Source organism: Coregonus clupeaformis, chromosome 2 (genome assembly GCF_020615455.1).
Source record: "Coregonus clupeaformis isolate EN_2021a chromosome 2, ASM2061545v1, whole genome shotgun sequence".
NCBI classification, from domain to species: Eukaryota; Metazoa; Chordata; class Actinopteri; order Salmoniformes; family Salmonidae; genus Coregonus; species Coregonus clupeaformis.
Genome location: NC_059193.1, coordinates 3,278,271 through 3,294,450, shown reverse-complemented (window position 1 = coordinate 3,294,450; position 16,180 = coordinate 3,278,271). Strand labels below are relative to the sequence as shown.

The 16,180-nt window shown below is 48.0% G+C and overlaps 1 protein-coding gene across 1 annotated transcript in view; it reads right to left on the bottom strand.

The window, feature by feature from the left end:
- LOC123481009 (copine-4-like) overlaps positions 1-16,180 on the bottom strand; it is a 103,574-nt gene that overhangs the window by 23,390 nt on the left and 64,004 nt on the right. The window contains 3 exon segments of the mRNA XM_045205597.1: positions 6,449-6,490; positions 6,492-6,539; positions 6,637-6,720. Of these exon segments, the coding sequence (XP_045061532.1) occupies positions 6,449-6,490; positions 6,492-6,539; positions 6,637-6,720 (174 nt within the window).

Below are 16,180 nucleotides of genomic sequence, written 5' to 3'. Positions count from 1 at the left end.
TTTGATCAAGCTATGTAGCCTATTGATGCCTTCTTGATGAATAAATAAAACCAAAATGTTTTGTTATTTCTCTGTAATACCAGCCACCTAGCAATTTTATGAAGTTGGCTTTAGCTAGCCAGCTAGATAGGTTCCCAATCTCCCAACCTCATATCTATGTAGCTACCAAGAAGCCATTGCAGGCTATCAGTGAAGTCACTTGTCTAACTATCTTAGCTGGCATGCATGCTGGCAAGGTTGCTGGACTTTAAACAAAATGTTGCTTTAATTCTTGGGTGCATTCAGAAAGTATTCAGACCACTTGACTTTTTCCACATTTTGTTACGTTACAGCCCTATTCTAAAATTGATTAAATTGTATTTTTCCTCATCAATCTACACACAACACCCCATAATGACAAAGCAAAAACAGGTTTGTAGAAATTTTTGCAAATGTATTAAAAATACGAAACTGAAATATGACATTTACATAAGTATTCAGACCCTTTCCTCAGTACTTTGTTGAAGTACCTTTGGCAGCAATTACAGCCTTGAGTCTTCTTGGGTATGACGCTACAAGCTTGGCACACCTGTATTTGGGGAGTTTCTTACATTCTTCTCTGCAGATCCTCTCAAGCTCTGTCAGGTTGGATGGGGAGCATCGCTGCACAGCTATTTTCAGTTCTTTCCAGAGATGTTCAATCGGGTTCAAGACCGGGCTCTTGCTGGGCCACTCAAGGACATTCAGAGACTTGTCTTGGCTGTGTGCTTAGGGTCGTTGTCCTGTTGGAAGGTGAACCTTCACCCCAGTCTGACGTCCTGACCACTCTGGAGCAGGTTTTCATCAAGGATCTCTCTGTACTTTGCTCCGTTCATCTTTTCCTCGATCCTGACTAGTCTCACAGTCCCTGCCGCTGAAAAACATCCCCACAGCATGATGCTGGCACCACCATGCTTCACTGTAGGGATGGTGCCAGGTTTCCTCCAGACGTGATGCTTGGCATTCAGGCTAAATAGTTCAATCTTGGTTTCATCAGACCAGAGAATCTTGTTTCTCATGGTCTGAGAGTCTTTAGGTGCTTTTTGGCAAACTCCAAGTGGGCTTTTATGTGCCTTTTACTGAGGAGTGGCTTCCGTCTGGCCACTCTACCATAAAGACCTGATTGGTGGAGTGCTGCAGAGATGGTTGTCCTTCTGGAAGGTTCTCCCATTTCCACAGAGGAACTCCAGAGCTCTGTCAGAGTCACCATCGGGTTCTTGGTCACCTCCTGACCAAGGCCCTTCTCCCCCCGACTGCCCAGTTTGGCCGGGCAGCCAGCTCTAGGAAGAGTCTTGGTGGTTCCAAACTTCTTCCATTTAAGAATGATGGAGAACACTGTGTTCTTGTGGACCTTCAATGCTGCAGACATTTTTTGGTACCCTTCCCCAGATCTGTGCCTCGACACAATCCTGTCTCGGAGCACTACGGACAAAACCTCATGGTTTGGTTTTTGGTCTGACATGCCTTGTCAACTGTGGGACCTTATATATACAGGTGTGTGCCTTTCCAAATCATGTCCAATCAATTTAATTGACCACAGGTAGACTCCAATCAAGTTCTAGAACCATCTCAAGGATGATCAATGGAAACAGGATGCATCTGAGCTCAATTTCGAGTCTCATAGCAAAGGGTCTGAATACTTATGTAAATAAGGTATTTCTGTTTTTTTATTTTTAATAAACTTGTTTTCGCTTTGTCATTATGGGGTATTGTGTGTAGATTGATGAGGAATTTATTTTATTTAATCCATTTTAGAATAAGGCTGTAACGTAACAAAATGTGGAAAAAGGGAAGGGGTCTGAATACTCTCCGATTGCACTGTATATACCAGTGTGGCAGTTGTACTAAAGGCATAACATTTCTTAAAGAATCAATGTGCATCATTAATTAAAATTACATTTGAACATGTAAAGAGGTATGCTTAGATAGCATATGCAGAAAAATATATATATATATATCCCTTCTTCTTTTCACTTTTTTTTTTTTTTTTTTTATCATAGTATTAGGCATAATGATTTTGGCACGAGGATTGCAGGAACAAGCTGTTTCAGTTGTTTGAAAAATGCTAAATCCTCATAATTCCAGAGGGGGGCTGGCAAGCCCCAGCCCCCCTCCAACCAGCCCCCCTTCATCCTCACGTACCTCTAAAATAATGGGTGCATGACACCCCTGTGTGTGTGTGTCCTGGTTTCACATGGATCATAGATAAATAAACTGACCTCTGACCTTCATTTGGCCATTAGCTATGCTGAACATTCATCTATGACACACATTCGCTACAGTGGCCATTCCAGGACAGTGGCCTTGTGTCAGAACTGTGGCCTTGCAACGTGTCAGAACTGTGGCCTTGCAACGGGTGTCTATGTCTGTTTAATAAATGTGTGTGTTCGATTAATGCTCTTGTATTATACAGTGTGTGATAATGAGGTTAACCTGAGCTAACATTAACAGCATCTTGTGAAAAGTCCAATTGGAGTGGAAGACATTTTATGATCCATTAAACCTAGAGGCATATTAACTCCATGGAGAGTCATTCACTATCACTGCTTTTGACACCCACACACACATCCAACCACACCCACACACACATACACCCACACCCACCCACCCACACACTTCCACCCACACTCCTAACACACATCCACCCACACCCCACACACACTTCCACCCACACCCCTAACACACATCCACCCACACCCCACACACACTCGGTCATGCTTAAGTGGATATTATGGCATGGAAATCTGACACTGGATTAAGGGGATCAGAAGTATTTTGACACATGCTTATCGGCCTTCCGCATCTCTCTCCACAGCAACCCCACTTTCTCTCCTTAAGTAACCATGAATAATGCAAGGACAAGGGGGTCATTTCCCTTTAAAGGCCCTGTCTCTCAGCTCCATCCAGATATCCCACCAGGTAGATGGTGAGACTCCTCATTGCATGGGTTTGGCAATGAGGGCTAAATTGGTGTCTTTTCTGCACGATTCTCTTTTCCTCTGGTATAGGTCAACAGATTGGGTAGCTGTCCAATTAACTAGAAGGGATATTCAGGGGGCAGGGAGGTTGAAGGGGAGGGCGGGACTATCAGTGGAGTTTCATCCAAAACCATTAGCTTCCCCCATTAACTAGACAGTGCTAGAAGAGCTGGGTCATATGGAAACTGCTTCCATTTTAGAACACTGACATCATCTACTGTATGGATTCTAGAGGTTTATATTCTCAACTCAAGTGTGTAGTTAAAATGACTAAATAACTTCAAAGAACTTCTCACATTTCAATAAGATGCTATCTATGACTGAGACCCAAAGGAAGAGATAGGCCTACCGCTCTCCTTTCTAAGCATTTACATACTGTCAATGTGTTAGTTTAGCTGAGCATTCCATCTCACAGATTTGTATAATTTAACATTACTTTTAGATAGCCCTGGCTGGCAAAGGTCTTCGTTTTGTGTTAGGAGGGTGTGGCTGAATATTATCTGTCCATTGATGGTTGTTGGGAACAATGCTCTTTGCTGCACGTTGATGTGTCTGTGCTTTCCAGGAATGACACCGTTGGGTCCAATAGTCACCAATGCCAGCCGTGCTTCAACTATAATGTTCCCTGACATGTTCTAAATGAGCTACCATTATGATGCTACCATTATGATGCTAGAATTATGATGCTCCCCATTATGATGCTACCATTATGATGCTACCATTATGAAGCTAATAATAATAATAATAATATGCCATTTAGCAGACGCTTTTATCCAAAGCGACGTACAGTCATGTGTGCATAAATATTTACTTATGGGTGGTCTCGGGATCGAACCCACTACCCTGGCGTTATGAGCGCCATGCTCTACCAATTGAGCTACAGAAGACCATGCTAGAATTATGATGCTACCTTTATGATGCTACCATTATGATGCTAGAATAATGATGCTACCATTTTGACGCTACCATTATGATGCTAGAATTATGATGCTACCATTTTGATGCTACCATTATGATGCTAGAATTATGATGCTACCATTTTGATGCTACCATTATGATGCTACCATTACGTGCTATGATGGTGCCAGTAGGCAAGGCAGCATGGGACTCAGGGACTCTCCCATTAGTCCCCTTTTAGCAGAATGCATCATCATATCCCACAGGGTGGTCAATCCCAACACAAACAGGAAGCGCTTTCCCTGAAACCACTGGTTATTAAGCAGTCGGTCTGTATCCTTTCAATACCTATTTCAAAAAGGTTTTGAGATACCGTAGGTGCTGTTAATATTGGTAGTAATGTGGTCAGACAGTTTCTTAGCCATCAACATTTAAATGCGAATGATCTCTTTAGCTCCATGTCATTTCCTGCCCTGGGGTTAATCACTGTTGGCTCCACCAACACACCTCCAACCCTACAGTGACCTCATCACTTGTAACCCCTAAAGGGCACCACCGCGGCAACCAGGGCTGATTGAGATCTTGGGATGAAGAGGAGAGGTGCTCTTGGCAACATGGAGGGATTGGGACAAGAGGTAGGTGGGAGGGGAGTTGAGGAGGGGGGCGGTTGAAGAGTGGCGTTGAGAGCTTAACCTCCTCCCACCTCAGCACCACCCTCTCTATCTCCTTGACTGGAGAGGTTAAGAGGGAGGGAATGAAGAATAGAGGGAGAGAGAGAGAGAGAGAGAGAGAGAGAGAGAGAGAGAGAGAGAGAGAGAGCTCAGTGCCCCTAAACACAATGAGCCACTGCTGTTGCCTAAATGTTTAATGAGAAAGTCTTATTTGTTTAGAGCAGGCCCTTGAGGCGCCCATTAGACTAACTGTAGTTTAATGATTTAGTAATGCCAGGGAGTTAGAAAGGGGGAAAAAGGCAATAATACACACACACACACACACACACACACACACACACACAAGGCCATAAAGGAAAAGGGGAAAGATGCAGACAATGTGAGACAGTGGGAAGGGGGGCTGAAAGAGAACATGAGAGGGGTGAAAGAGGAGGAGTTATAAGGTGGTGGGGGCGGGGCGATTGAGAGTCTCTCTCTTTCCACTCCCCTGGTTTAATAGACATTCTGTATGATCAGGCCAAGCCACAAATGACTAGTCTATAGAGCCCTCAAACTCAACTCTGGACCTCCAAGCCAGTTCCACTGCATTTTTTCATTGTCCCCCTCTAATCAGGGACTGATTTAGACCTGGGACATCAGGTGGGTGCAATTAATTATCAGGTAGAACAGAAAAACAGCAGGCTCCGGACCTCGTAGGGTCAGAGTTGAATAACCCTGCTATAGAGTATCCCCTTCCTCCCTAGTCCAGCCCTCCCTTCTGACTTTAGTAGACAAACCTCTTAAAAGATTTAGGCCCTGGTGCCTAAATCATCTCAAAGGAGATGATTGTGGACTACAGGAAAAAAAAGAGGACTGAGCACGCCCCCATTCTCATCGACGGGGCTGTAGTGGAACAGGTTGAGAGCTTCAAGTTCCTTGGTGTCCACATCACCAACGAACTATCATGGTCCAAACACACCAAGACAGTCGTGAAGAGGGCACGACAAAGCCTATTCCCCCTCAGGAGACTAAAAAGATTTGGCATGGGTCCTCAGATCCTCAAAAAATTCTACAGCTGCACCATCGAGAGCATCCTGACTGGTTGCATCACCGCCTGGTATGGCAACTGCTTGGCCTCTGACTGCAAGGCACTACAGAGGGTAGTGCGTACGGCCCAGTACATCACTGGGGCAAAGCTCCCTGCCATTCAGGACCTCTATACCAGGCCCTCAAAATTGTCAAAGACTCCAGCCACCCTAGTCATAGACTGTTCTCTCTGCTACCGCACGGCAAGCGGTACCGGAGTGCCAAGTCTAGGTCCAAAAGACTTCTCAACAGCTTCTACCCCCAAGCCATAAGACTCCTGAACAGCTAATCATGGCTACCCGGACTATTTGCACTGCCCCCCCACCCCATCCTTTTTACGCTGCTGCTACTCTGTTAAGTATTTATGCATAGTCACTTTAACTCTACCCACATGTACATATTACCTCAACTACATCAACTAGCCGGTACCCCGCACATTGACTCTGCAACGGTACCCCCTGTATATATAGCCTCCCTACTGTCACTTTATTTTACTGTATATATGCCTCCCTACTGTCACTTTATTTTACTTCTGCTCTTTTTTCTCAACACTTTTTTTGTTGTTGTTTTATTCTTACTTTTTTGTTTAAAATAAATGCACTGTTGGTTAAGGGCTGTAAGTAAGCATTTCACTGTAATGTCTGCACCTGTTGTATTCGGGCGCATGTGACCAATAAAATTTGATTTGATTTGATTTGATTTGATTTGACATCAGTGTTGCTCACCTGCCAGTCAGTCCGCCACCGTGGCAAAGGTGCTCAATCAGGTCCCCTGGGCTGGCAAGAAGAGATAGAGCTATACACAGACACACACCTATACCTTTAGAGGCCGGTCATGGTCTCCACTGCAGAGGGAATTCAGGGGAGGTCTTGAAGGTTTTCCACACCGGGTTAAGGTTGTTCATAACAGTCTGTGAGTGAAACATGAAAGAGAAAAGTCAATAAGCTAATGTAATTGGATGGATGGATCCGTTTTAACAGAATGACTAGTTCAAGCGCTGGCCTTACCTCTGTTCTGTGCACAAGCTGTAGCGTGTCGTCATCGTTTATCCTGAAGATCTCCAGGAAAGGATCTGATTTGCTAAAAAAGTCCTGCGCAGAGAGATACACAGTGGGCTTTCAGAAATACATCAACTACCATCTTAATGCCATGCTGAGGTATTGCCTCAGTTCCCTCCCAACCTTTTTGGACCTAAAACTGTCAAAGTGGTCAATAAAATACCTAACGTTGTTGTCAGGGAGATGGCTGCCCTGTTGTCTAAAGTCATGCATTTATCAATGTCAACAATACACTGAGGTCCTCTACAAACTCTCCTGTATGTGCATAGGCAATTTACATGGAATATACTGTATTTTATACATACAATATACTGAACTGACATCTATCTAACTCTCTGCCACTATATCTATTTCCTGAGAGGCTGGTGTCTCTCATTCCTGTTCAATGATTCATTGAGCTGAGCTGTGATGCAATCTGTAGGAGGGTTATCTGTGGTAACTCCCTAGACGGGTGCCAAATTGCTGCACAGCTAAATTAGCTGAAGAAATACAGTACCTCAAAGAGAGGCATAGAGAGGCTGAGGCTCATATACAGTATACAGACACCTTTCAAATTGCACTCAGAAGTAGAAAGTCACAGATTGTTCTCAACACTTTTGGACAACAAGTAGAAACGTCAAATTGCAGATAGCATTTCGAAACACAACTCCTCAACATCATGACAGGGTTATTTCTGACCATGTAATCAGGAAACAGGGGCCAGAAATTGTCGTGAGATATCCTGGTCTCTGTTGTATGGTTATGCACACCTGATACCTGATCCTAATACTACAATCAACTTGACTGAATGCTCTAGGAGAAAAAAATCCAATTTTATTTGCCACATGTGCCGAATACAACAGGTGTAGACATTACCGTGAAATGCTTACTTACAGCCCTTAACCAACAATGCATTTATTTTTTAATAAAAAAGTAAAATAAAACAACAACAACAAAAAAGTGTTGAGAAAAAAAGAGCAGAAGTAAAATTAAATAACAGTAGGGAGGCTATATACAGGTGTCACGGATTCAGCCGAGGCTGCCCCTCCTCCTTGCTCGGGCAGGCTTCGGCGTTCGTCGTCACCGGAGTACTAGCAGCTACCGATCTATGTTTCTATGTTCGACTTGTTCTGTCTTGATTGGTTACACTTGTTTCCCATTATGTAGTATTGTCTTCCATATTTAACCCTCTGTCTTACACTGTGTGTTGTGTGTGATTGTTATTGTTATCGGCAGTCGTTAGTGTGCAGGTTATTTCCTCCCTGTGTGGAGATTGTGTATTCTCAGATTACTTTCTAGTAAAGTACGTTTTCTGATAAGCTCTGTGTCCTGCATTTGACTTCGCCCACCGCATTTCACTGAAGCCTTTGACAGAATCACACACCAGCATGGAGTTAGCAGGAGCAGCGGTGCCAGCCGGATCGATGGAGGAACGCGTACAACAACAAGCGGCCATGATCCAGGCTCTCGGCACCGCCATGGAACGTGTGGTTAACACAATGGAGCGATGGGAGAGAGGAGGTCTTCCTATACCTCCTCCGATGACACCACCACCTACATCGATACCCATCGTTTCACCTCCGGGGTCCAGTGGGATTCGGCTCTCGCTCCCGAGGGCTTATGACAGCACAGCTGCCGGGTGTCAGGGTTTTCTGCTCCAGGTAGAACTCTACCTGGCAACCATCCACCCGGCCTCCTCGGGATACGAGCGTGTCCGCCCTCATCTCCTGTCTGTCCGGTAAAGCGCTGGAGTGGGCCAACGCCAAGTGGGGGGATAGACGCCGCAACTGTCAGCTATGCAGAGTTCACCCGCCGCTTTAGGCGGTATTCGATCATCCACCAGAGGAAAGCGGCGGGTGAGCATCTATTCCACCTCAGACAGGGAAAGAGGAGCGCGCAGGAATTCGCACTGGACTTTTCGGACTCTGGCTGCCAACGCGGGATGGAATGAGAGGGCCCTCATCGACCACTACCGATGTAGCTTGAGGGAGACGTTCGTCGGGAATTGGCCTGCAGGGACACCAACCTAAGCCTGGACCAACTGGTGGACATGTCTATTCGACTAGATAACCTGTTGGCTACCCGCGGACGTCCGGATCCGGGGCCGTCCATTCCATCCCCCAGCACCTCAGACCCTACCCCTATGGAGCTCGGAGGTGCTGCTATGAGGGAGACCAGTAGAGGGGCCGTCCCCTGCACCAACTATGGCCGCAGAGGACATACTGCTGGTCGGTGCTGGGGAGGGCCTCCTAGGAGTCGAGGCAGTAGGCAGCGCACTGATGAGCCGTTTCAGGTGATTAGGCACCCAACTCACCCAGAGCTCCCTGTTGCGCATATGTGTATGAATGTTGTGTTTCCCGAGTTTTCTCCTCAGTCCCAGCATAAGGCGCTAGTAGATTCAGGCGCAGCTGGGAACTTTATTGATCGTCAGTTTACCCATAAGTTAGGGATTCCTATTGTGCCAGTCGATGTGCCCTTCCCTATCCATGCCCTAGATAGCCGCCCTTTAGGGTCAGGGTTGATTAGGGAGGTCACAGCGCCTCTCAGGATGAAGATGCAGGAGGGTCATGAGGAAATGATTAGTTTGTATCTGATTGATTCTCCTGCGTTTCCTGTGGTGTTGGGGCTTCCCTGGTTAGCTTCTCATGACCCCACTATTTCATGGCACAGAGGGCTCTCAAGGGATGGTCTGATCAGTGCTTGGGGAGGTGTGTGGAGGTGTTTCCGTGGGGGCAACTACGGGGTGGAGAGTCTGAACCAGGTTCCCACCTTGCACATTCCGCCTGAATATGCCGGATTTGGCTTTCGCCTTCTGTAAAAGAAGGCGACTCAATTACCACCCCATCGACAGGGGGATTGTGCGATAAACCTCCAGGTAGTCGCTGCGCTTCCCCGGAGTCACGTGTATCCTCTGTCACAGGAGGAGACGGCGGCTATGGAAACATATGTCACCGAATCTCTGAGACAGGGATACATACGGCCGTCCACTTCTCCTGTGTCATCGAGTTTCTTTTTTGTGAAGAAGAAGGATGGTGGTTTACGCCCGTGCATTGACTACCGTGGTCTAAATCAGATCACAATAAAATATAGCTATCCACTACCTCTGATTGCTAGTATGACGGAGTCATTGCACGGGGCGCGCTTCTTCACTAAATTGGATCTCAGGAGCGCGTACAACCTGGTACGTATTCGGGAGGGAGTTGAGTGGAAGACAGCATTTAGTACCACCTCGGGGCACTATGAGTACCTCGTCATGCCATACGGTCTGATGAATGCTCCTTCAGTCTTCCAATCGTTTGTTGATGAGATTTTCCGGGACCTGCATGGACAGGGTGTAGTGGTGTATATCGATGACATTCTAATATACTCTGCTACACGAGCCGAGCATGTGTCCCTAGTTCGTCGGGTGCTTGTTAGACTGTTGGAGCATGACCTGTATGTGAAGGCGGAGAAATGTCTGTTCTTCAAAGTCCATCTCCTTCCTGGGACACCGCTTGTCCGCATCAGGTGTGGAGATGGAGATTGACCGCATTTCGGCCATGCGTAATTGGCAGACTCCAACCACGGTGAAGGAGGTGCAGCGGTTCTTGGGTTTTGCCAATTACTACCGGAGGTTTATCCGGGGCTTTGGGCACTGCGTCTGCAGTGGTCGGCTGAGGCGGACAGGGCTTTTAGGCATCTGAAGGACCTGTTTACTTCGGCTCCGGTGCTGGCTCATCCGGATCCTTCCTTGGCATTCCAAGTTGAGGTGGATGCGTCCGAGGCTGGGATCGGTGCTGTACTGTCTCAGCGCTCGGGTACGCCACCAAAACTCCGCCCCTGTGCTTTCTTTTCTAAGAAGCTCAGTCCGGCGGAGCGCAATTATGATGTGGGGGACCGGGAGCTGTTAGCTGTGGTTCAAGCCCTGAAGGTGTGGAGGCATTGGCTTGAGGGGGCTAAACACCCTTTTCTCATTTTGACTGACCATCGTAACCTGGAGTAAATCCGGGCGGCGAGGAGGTTGAACCCTCGTCAGGCAAGATGGGCTATATTTTTCACTCGATTTGTGTTTACGCTCACTTACAGACCAGGTTCCCAGAACGCTAAGGCAGACGCCCTGTCCTGACTGTATGACACAGAGGAGAGGTCCATTGAGCCCACTCCCATACTCCGGGCGTCGTGTCTGGTGGCACCGGTGGTGTAGGAGGTTGATGCGGACATCGAGAGGGCGTTACGTACCGAGCCTACTCCCCCCCAGTGTCCGGAGGGTCGGATGTACGTGCTGCTCGAGGTTCGTGATCGATTCATCTATTGGGCTCACACGTCACCCTCCTCTGGTCATCCTGGTATCGGTCGGACAGTGCACTGTCTTAGTGGGAAGTACTGAAGGCCCACTTTAGCCAAGGACGTGAGGGTTTATGTTTCCTCCTGCTCGGTGTGCGCCCAGTGTAAGGCACCTAAACACCTGCCCAGAGAGGGAATTCAACTCCTACCCGTTCCACAACGGCGTGGTCTCATCTATCGGTGGACTTTGTCACGGACCTTCCTCCCTCACAGGGGAACACCACGATCTTGGTCGTTGTGGATCGGTTTTCGAAGGCCTACCGTCTCATTCCTGTGCCAGGTCTCCCTACAAACTGCTGACGCCCTGTTTACACACGTCTTCCGGCACTACGGGATACCTGATGATATAGTGTCAGATCGGGGTCCCCAGTTCACCTCTAGAGTCTGGAGCGTTCATGGAACGTCTGGGGGTCTCGATAGCCTTACCCCAGGTTTTCACCCAGAGTAATGGGCAGGTGGAGAGAGTTAACCAGGATGTGAGTAGGTTTCTGAGGTCCTATTGCTAGGACCAGCAGGGGGAGTGGTCGGGATATATCCCCTGGGCAGAGATAGCCCAAAACTCACTTCGCCACTCCTCTACTAACCTTACGCCTTTTCAGTGTGTGTTAGGTTATCAGCCGGTCCTGGCACCTTGGCATCAGAGCCAGATCGAAGCTCCTGCGGTGGACGAGTGGTTTCGGCGCTCGGAAGAGACCTGGAACGCTGCGCATGTATACCTGCAGCGGGCTATCAGGCGACAAAAGGCGAGCGCTGATCGCCACCGCAGTGAGGCTCCGGTGTATGCACCGGGGGATCGGGTCTGGCTCTCGACCTGAAACCTGCCCCTTCGCCTGCCCTGCCAGAAGCTGGATCGGCAGTTTGTGGGGCCATTTAAAGTCCTGAGGAGATTGAACAAGGTTTGTTATAGGTTACAACTTCCTATTAATTACCGCATTAACCCCTCGGAACATGTGTCTCTCCTCAGGCCGGTAGTAGCTGGTCCACTCCAGGAGTCTGAGGTACGAGAGGTTCCTCCGCCCCCACTGGACATCGAGGGGGCTCCGCGCGTCTCGGTCCATTCCATATTGGATTCGAGCGTCGGGTGGGGGCCTGCAGTATCTCGTGGAGTGGAGGGGTACGGTCCGGAGGAATGGTGCTGGGTCCCTAGGAGGGACATCCTAGATCCCTCCATGTTGAGGGATTTCCACCAGAGTCATCCGACCCGCCCTGCTTCGCGTCCTCCTGGCCGTCCCGCGGCCGGGGTCGGCGCACGGCTGGGGCCGCCTGTCAAGGGGGGGGTACTGTCACGGATTCAGCCGAGGCTGCCCCTCCTCCTTGCTTGGGCAGGCTTCGGCGTTCGTCGTCACCGGAGTACTAGCTGCTACCGATCTATGTTTCTATGTTCGACTTGTTCTGTCTTGATTGGTTACACCTGTTTTCTATTATGTAATATTGTCTTCCCTATTTAACCCTCTGTCTTACACTGTGTGTTGTGTGTGATTGTTATTGTTATCGGCAGTCGTTGGTGTGCAGGTTATTTCCTGCCTGTGTGGAGATTGTGTATTCTCAGATTACTTTCTAGTAAAGTATGTTTTCTGATAAGCTCTGTGTCCTGCGTTTGACTTCGCCCACCGCATTTCACTGACGTCTTTGACAACAGGGGGGTATATACCGGCTATATACCGGTGCAGAGTCAATGTGCGGGGGCACCGGTATGTTGAGGTGGTTGAGGTAATATGTACATGTGGGTAGAGTTAAAGTCACTATGCATAAATAATTAACAGAGTAGCAGCAGCGTAAAAAGATGGGGTGGGGGTGGGGGGGGTAGTGCAAGTAGTCCGGGTAGCCATGATTAGCTGTTCAGGAGTCTTATGGCTTGGGGGTAGAAGCTGTTGAGAAGCCTTTTGGACCTAGACTTGGCGCTCCGGTACCGCTTGCCGTGCGGTAGCAGAGAGAACAGTCTATGACTAGGGTGGCTGGAGTCTTTGACAATTTTGAGGGCCTTCCTCTGACACCGCCTGGTATAGAGGTCCTGGATGGCAGGAAGCTTGGCCCCAGTGATGTACTGGGCCGTACGCACTACCCTCTGTAGTGCCTTGCGGTCGGAGGCCGAGGCAGTTGCCATATCAGGCGGTGATGCAACCAGTCAGGATACTCTCGATGGTGCAGCTGTAGATCTTTTTGAGGATCTGAGGACCCATGCCAAATCTTTTCAGTCTCCTGAGGGGAATAGGCTTTGTCGTGCCCTCTTCACAACTGTCTTGGTGTGTTTGGACCATGATAGTTTGTTGGTGATGTGGACACCAAGGAACTTGAAGCTCTCAACCTGTTCCACTACAGCCCCATCGATGAGAATGGGGCGTGCTCAGTCCTCTTTTTTTCCCTGTAGTCCACAATCATCTCCTTTGTCTTGGTCACGTTGATGGAGAGGTTATTATCCTGGCACCACACTGCCAGGTCTCTGACCTCCTCCCTATAGGCTGTCTCATCGTTGTCGGTGATCAGGCCTACCACTGTTGTGTCGTCGGCAAACTTAATGATGGTGTTGGAGTCGTGCCTGGCCATGCAGTCATGGGTGAACAGGGAGTACAGGAGGGGACTGAGCACGCACCCCTGAGGGGCCTCCGTGTTGAGGATCAGCGTGGCAGATGTGTTGTTACCTACCCTTACAACTGGGGGGCGGCCCGTCAGGAAGTCCAGGATCCAGTTGCAGAGGGAGGTGTTTAGTCCCAGGATCCTTAGCTTAGTGATGAGCTTTGAGGGCACTATGGTGTTGAACGCTGAGCTGTAGTCAATGAATAGCATTCTCACGTAGGTGTTCCTCTTGTCCAGGTGGGAAAGGGCAGTGTGGAGTGCAATAGAGATTGCATCATCTGTGGATCTATAGGGGCGGTATGCAAATTGGAGTGGGTCTAGGGTTTCTGAGATAATGTTGATGTGAGCCATGACCAGCCTTTCAAAGCACTTCATGGCTACAGATGTCAGTGCTACGGGTCGGTAGTCATTTAGGCAGGTTATCTTAGTGTCCTTGGGCACAGGGACTATGGTGGTCTGCTTGAAACATGTTGGTATTACAGACTCAATCAGGGACATGTTGAAAATGTCTGTGAAGACACTTGCCAGTTGGTCAGCACATGCTCAGAGTACACGTCCTGGTAATCCGTCTGGCCCTGCAGCCTTGTGAATGTTGACCTACTTAAAAGTCTTACTCACATCGGCTACGGAGAGCATGATCACATAGTCATCCGGAACAGCTGGTGCTCTCATGCATGCTTCAGTGTTGCTTGCCTCGAAGCGAGCATAGAAGTGGTTTAACTCGTCTGGTAGGCTTGTGTCACTGGGCAGCTCGCGGCTGTGCTTCCCTTGTAGTCTGTAATAGTTTTCAAGCCCCTGCCACATCCGACGAGTGTCAGAGCCGGTGTAGTACGATTCAATCTTAGTCCTGTATTGACTCTTTGCCTGTTTGATGGTTTGTCGGAGGGCATAGCGGGATTTCTTATAAGCGTCCGGGTTAGAGTCCTGCTCCTTGAAAGCGGCAGCTCTACCCTTTAGCTCAGTGCGGATGTTGCCTGTAATCCATGGCTTCTGGTTGGGGTATGTAATAATATCATATAATAATATGCCATTTAGCAGACGCTTTTATCCAAAGCGACTTACAGTAATGCGTGCATGCATTTTTACGTGGTCCAGGGGATCGAACCCACTACCCTGGCGTTACAAGCGCCATGCTCTACCAATTGAGCTACAGAGGACCATGTACGTACGGTCACTGTGGGGATGACGTCATCGATACACTTATTGATGAAGCCAGTGACTGATGTGGTGTACTCCTCAATGCTATCTCAAGAATCCCGGAACATGTTCCAGTCTGTGCTAGCAAAACAGTCCTGTAGCTTAGCATCTGCGTCGTCTGACCACTTTTTTATTAACCGAGTCACTGGTGCTTCCTGCTTTAGTTTTTGCTTATAAGCAGGAATCAGGAGGATAGAGTTATGGTCAGATTTGCCAAATGGAGGGCGAGGGAGAGCTTTGTATGCGTCTCTGTGTGTGGAGTAAAGGTGGTCTAGAGTTTTTTTTCCTCTGGTTGCACATTTAACATGCTGGTAGAAATGAGGTAGAACGGATTAAAGTTTCCCTGCATTAAAGTTCCCGGCCACTAGGAGCACTGCTTCTGGATCAGCGTTTTCCTGTTTAGTTATGGCCTTATACAGCTCATTGAGTGCAATCTCAATGCCAGCATTGGTTTGTGGTGGTAAATAGATAGCTATGAAAAATATAGATGAAAACTCTCTTGGTAAATAGTGTGGTCTACAGCTTATCATAAGATACTTTACCTCAGGCGAGCAAAACCTTGAGACTTCCTTAGTATTTGATTTTGTGCACCAGCTGTTGTTTACAAATATACACAGACCGCCACCCCTTGTCTTACCGGAGTCAGCCGTTCTATCCTGCCGATGTGAAAAGCCAACTGAGAGACCTGAGCCCTAGGACCATACGTCGGGACTACCGGCCGTGGTGACTCCTTGCTGTCCCCAGTCCGCCTGGCCTTGCTGCTATTCCAGTTTCAACTGTTCTGCCTGCGGTTATGGAACCCCTACCTGTCCCAGACCTGCTGTTTTCAACTCTTAATGATCGGCTATGAAAAGCCAACTGAGATTTATTCCTGATTATTATTTGACCATGCTTGTCACTTATGAACATTTTTGAACATCTTGGCATGGTTCTGTTATAATCTTCACCCGGCACAGCCAGAAGAGGACTGGCCACCCCCTCATAGCCTGGTTCCTCTCTAGGTTTCTTCCTAGGTTTTCGCCTTTCTAGGGAGTTTTCCTAGCCACCGTGCTTCTACACCTGCATTACTAGCTGTTTGGGGTTTTAGGCTGGGTTTCTGTACAGCACTTCGAGATATTAGCTGATGTAAGAAGGGCTATATAAAATAAAATTGATTGATGTAGCGTATATCCCGTCAGCTGTATGTTGTCCATGTCGTCGTTCAGCCACGACTCGGTGAAACATAAGATATTACAGTTTTTAATGTCCCGTTGGTAGGATAACCGTAATATTAGGTAATATAATTTATTTTCAAATGATTGAACATTGGCTAATAGGATTGATGGAAGAGGCAGTTTACTCGCTCGCCGTCGGATCCTTACAAGGCACCCCGACCTACGTCCACGATATCTCTGTCTCTTTCTCCTGCGAATGACAGGGA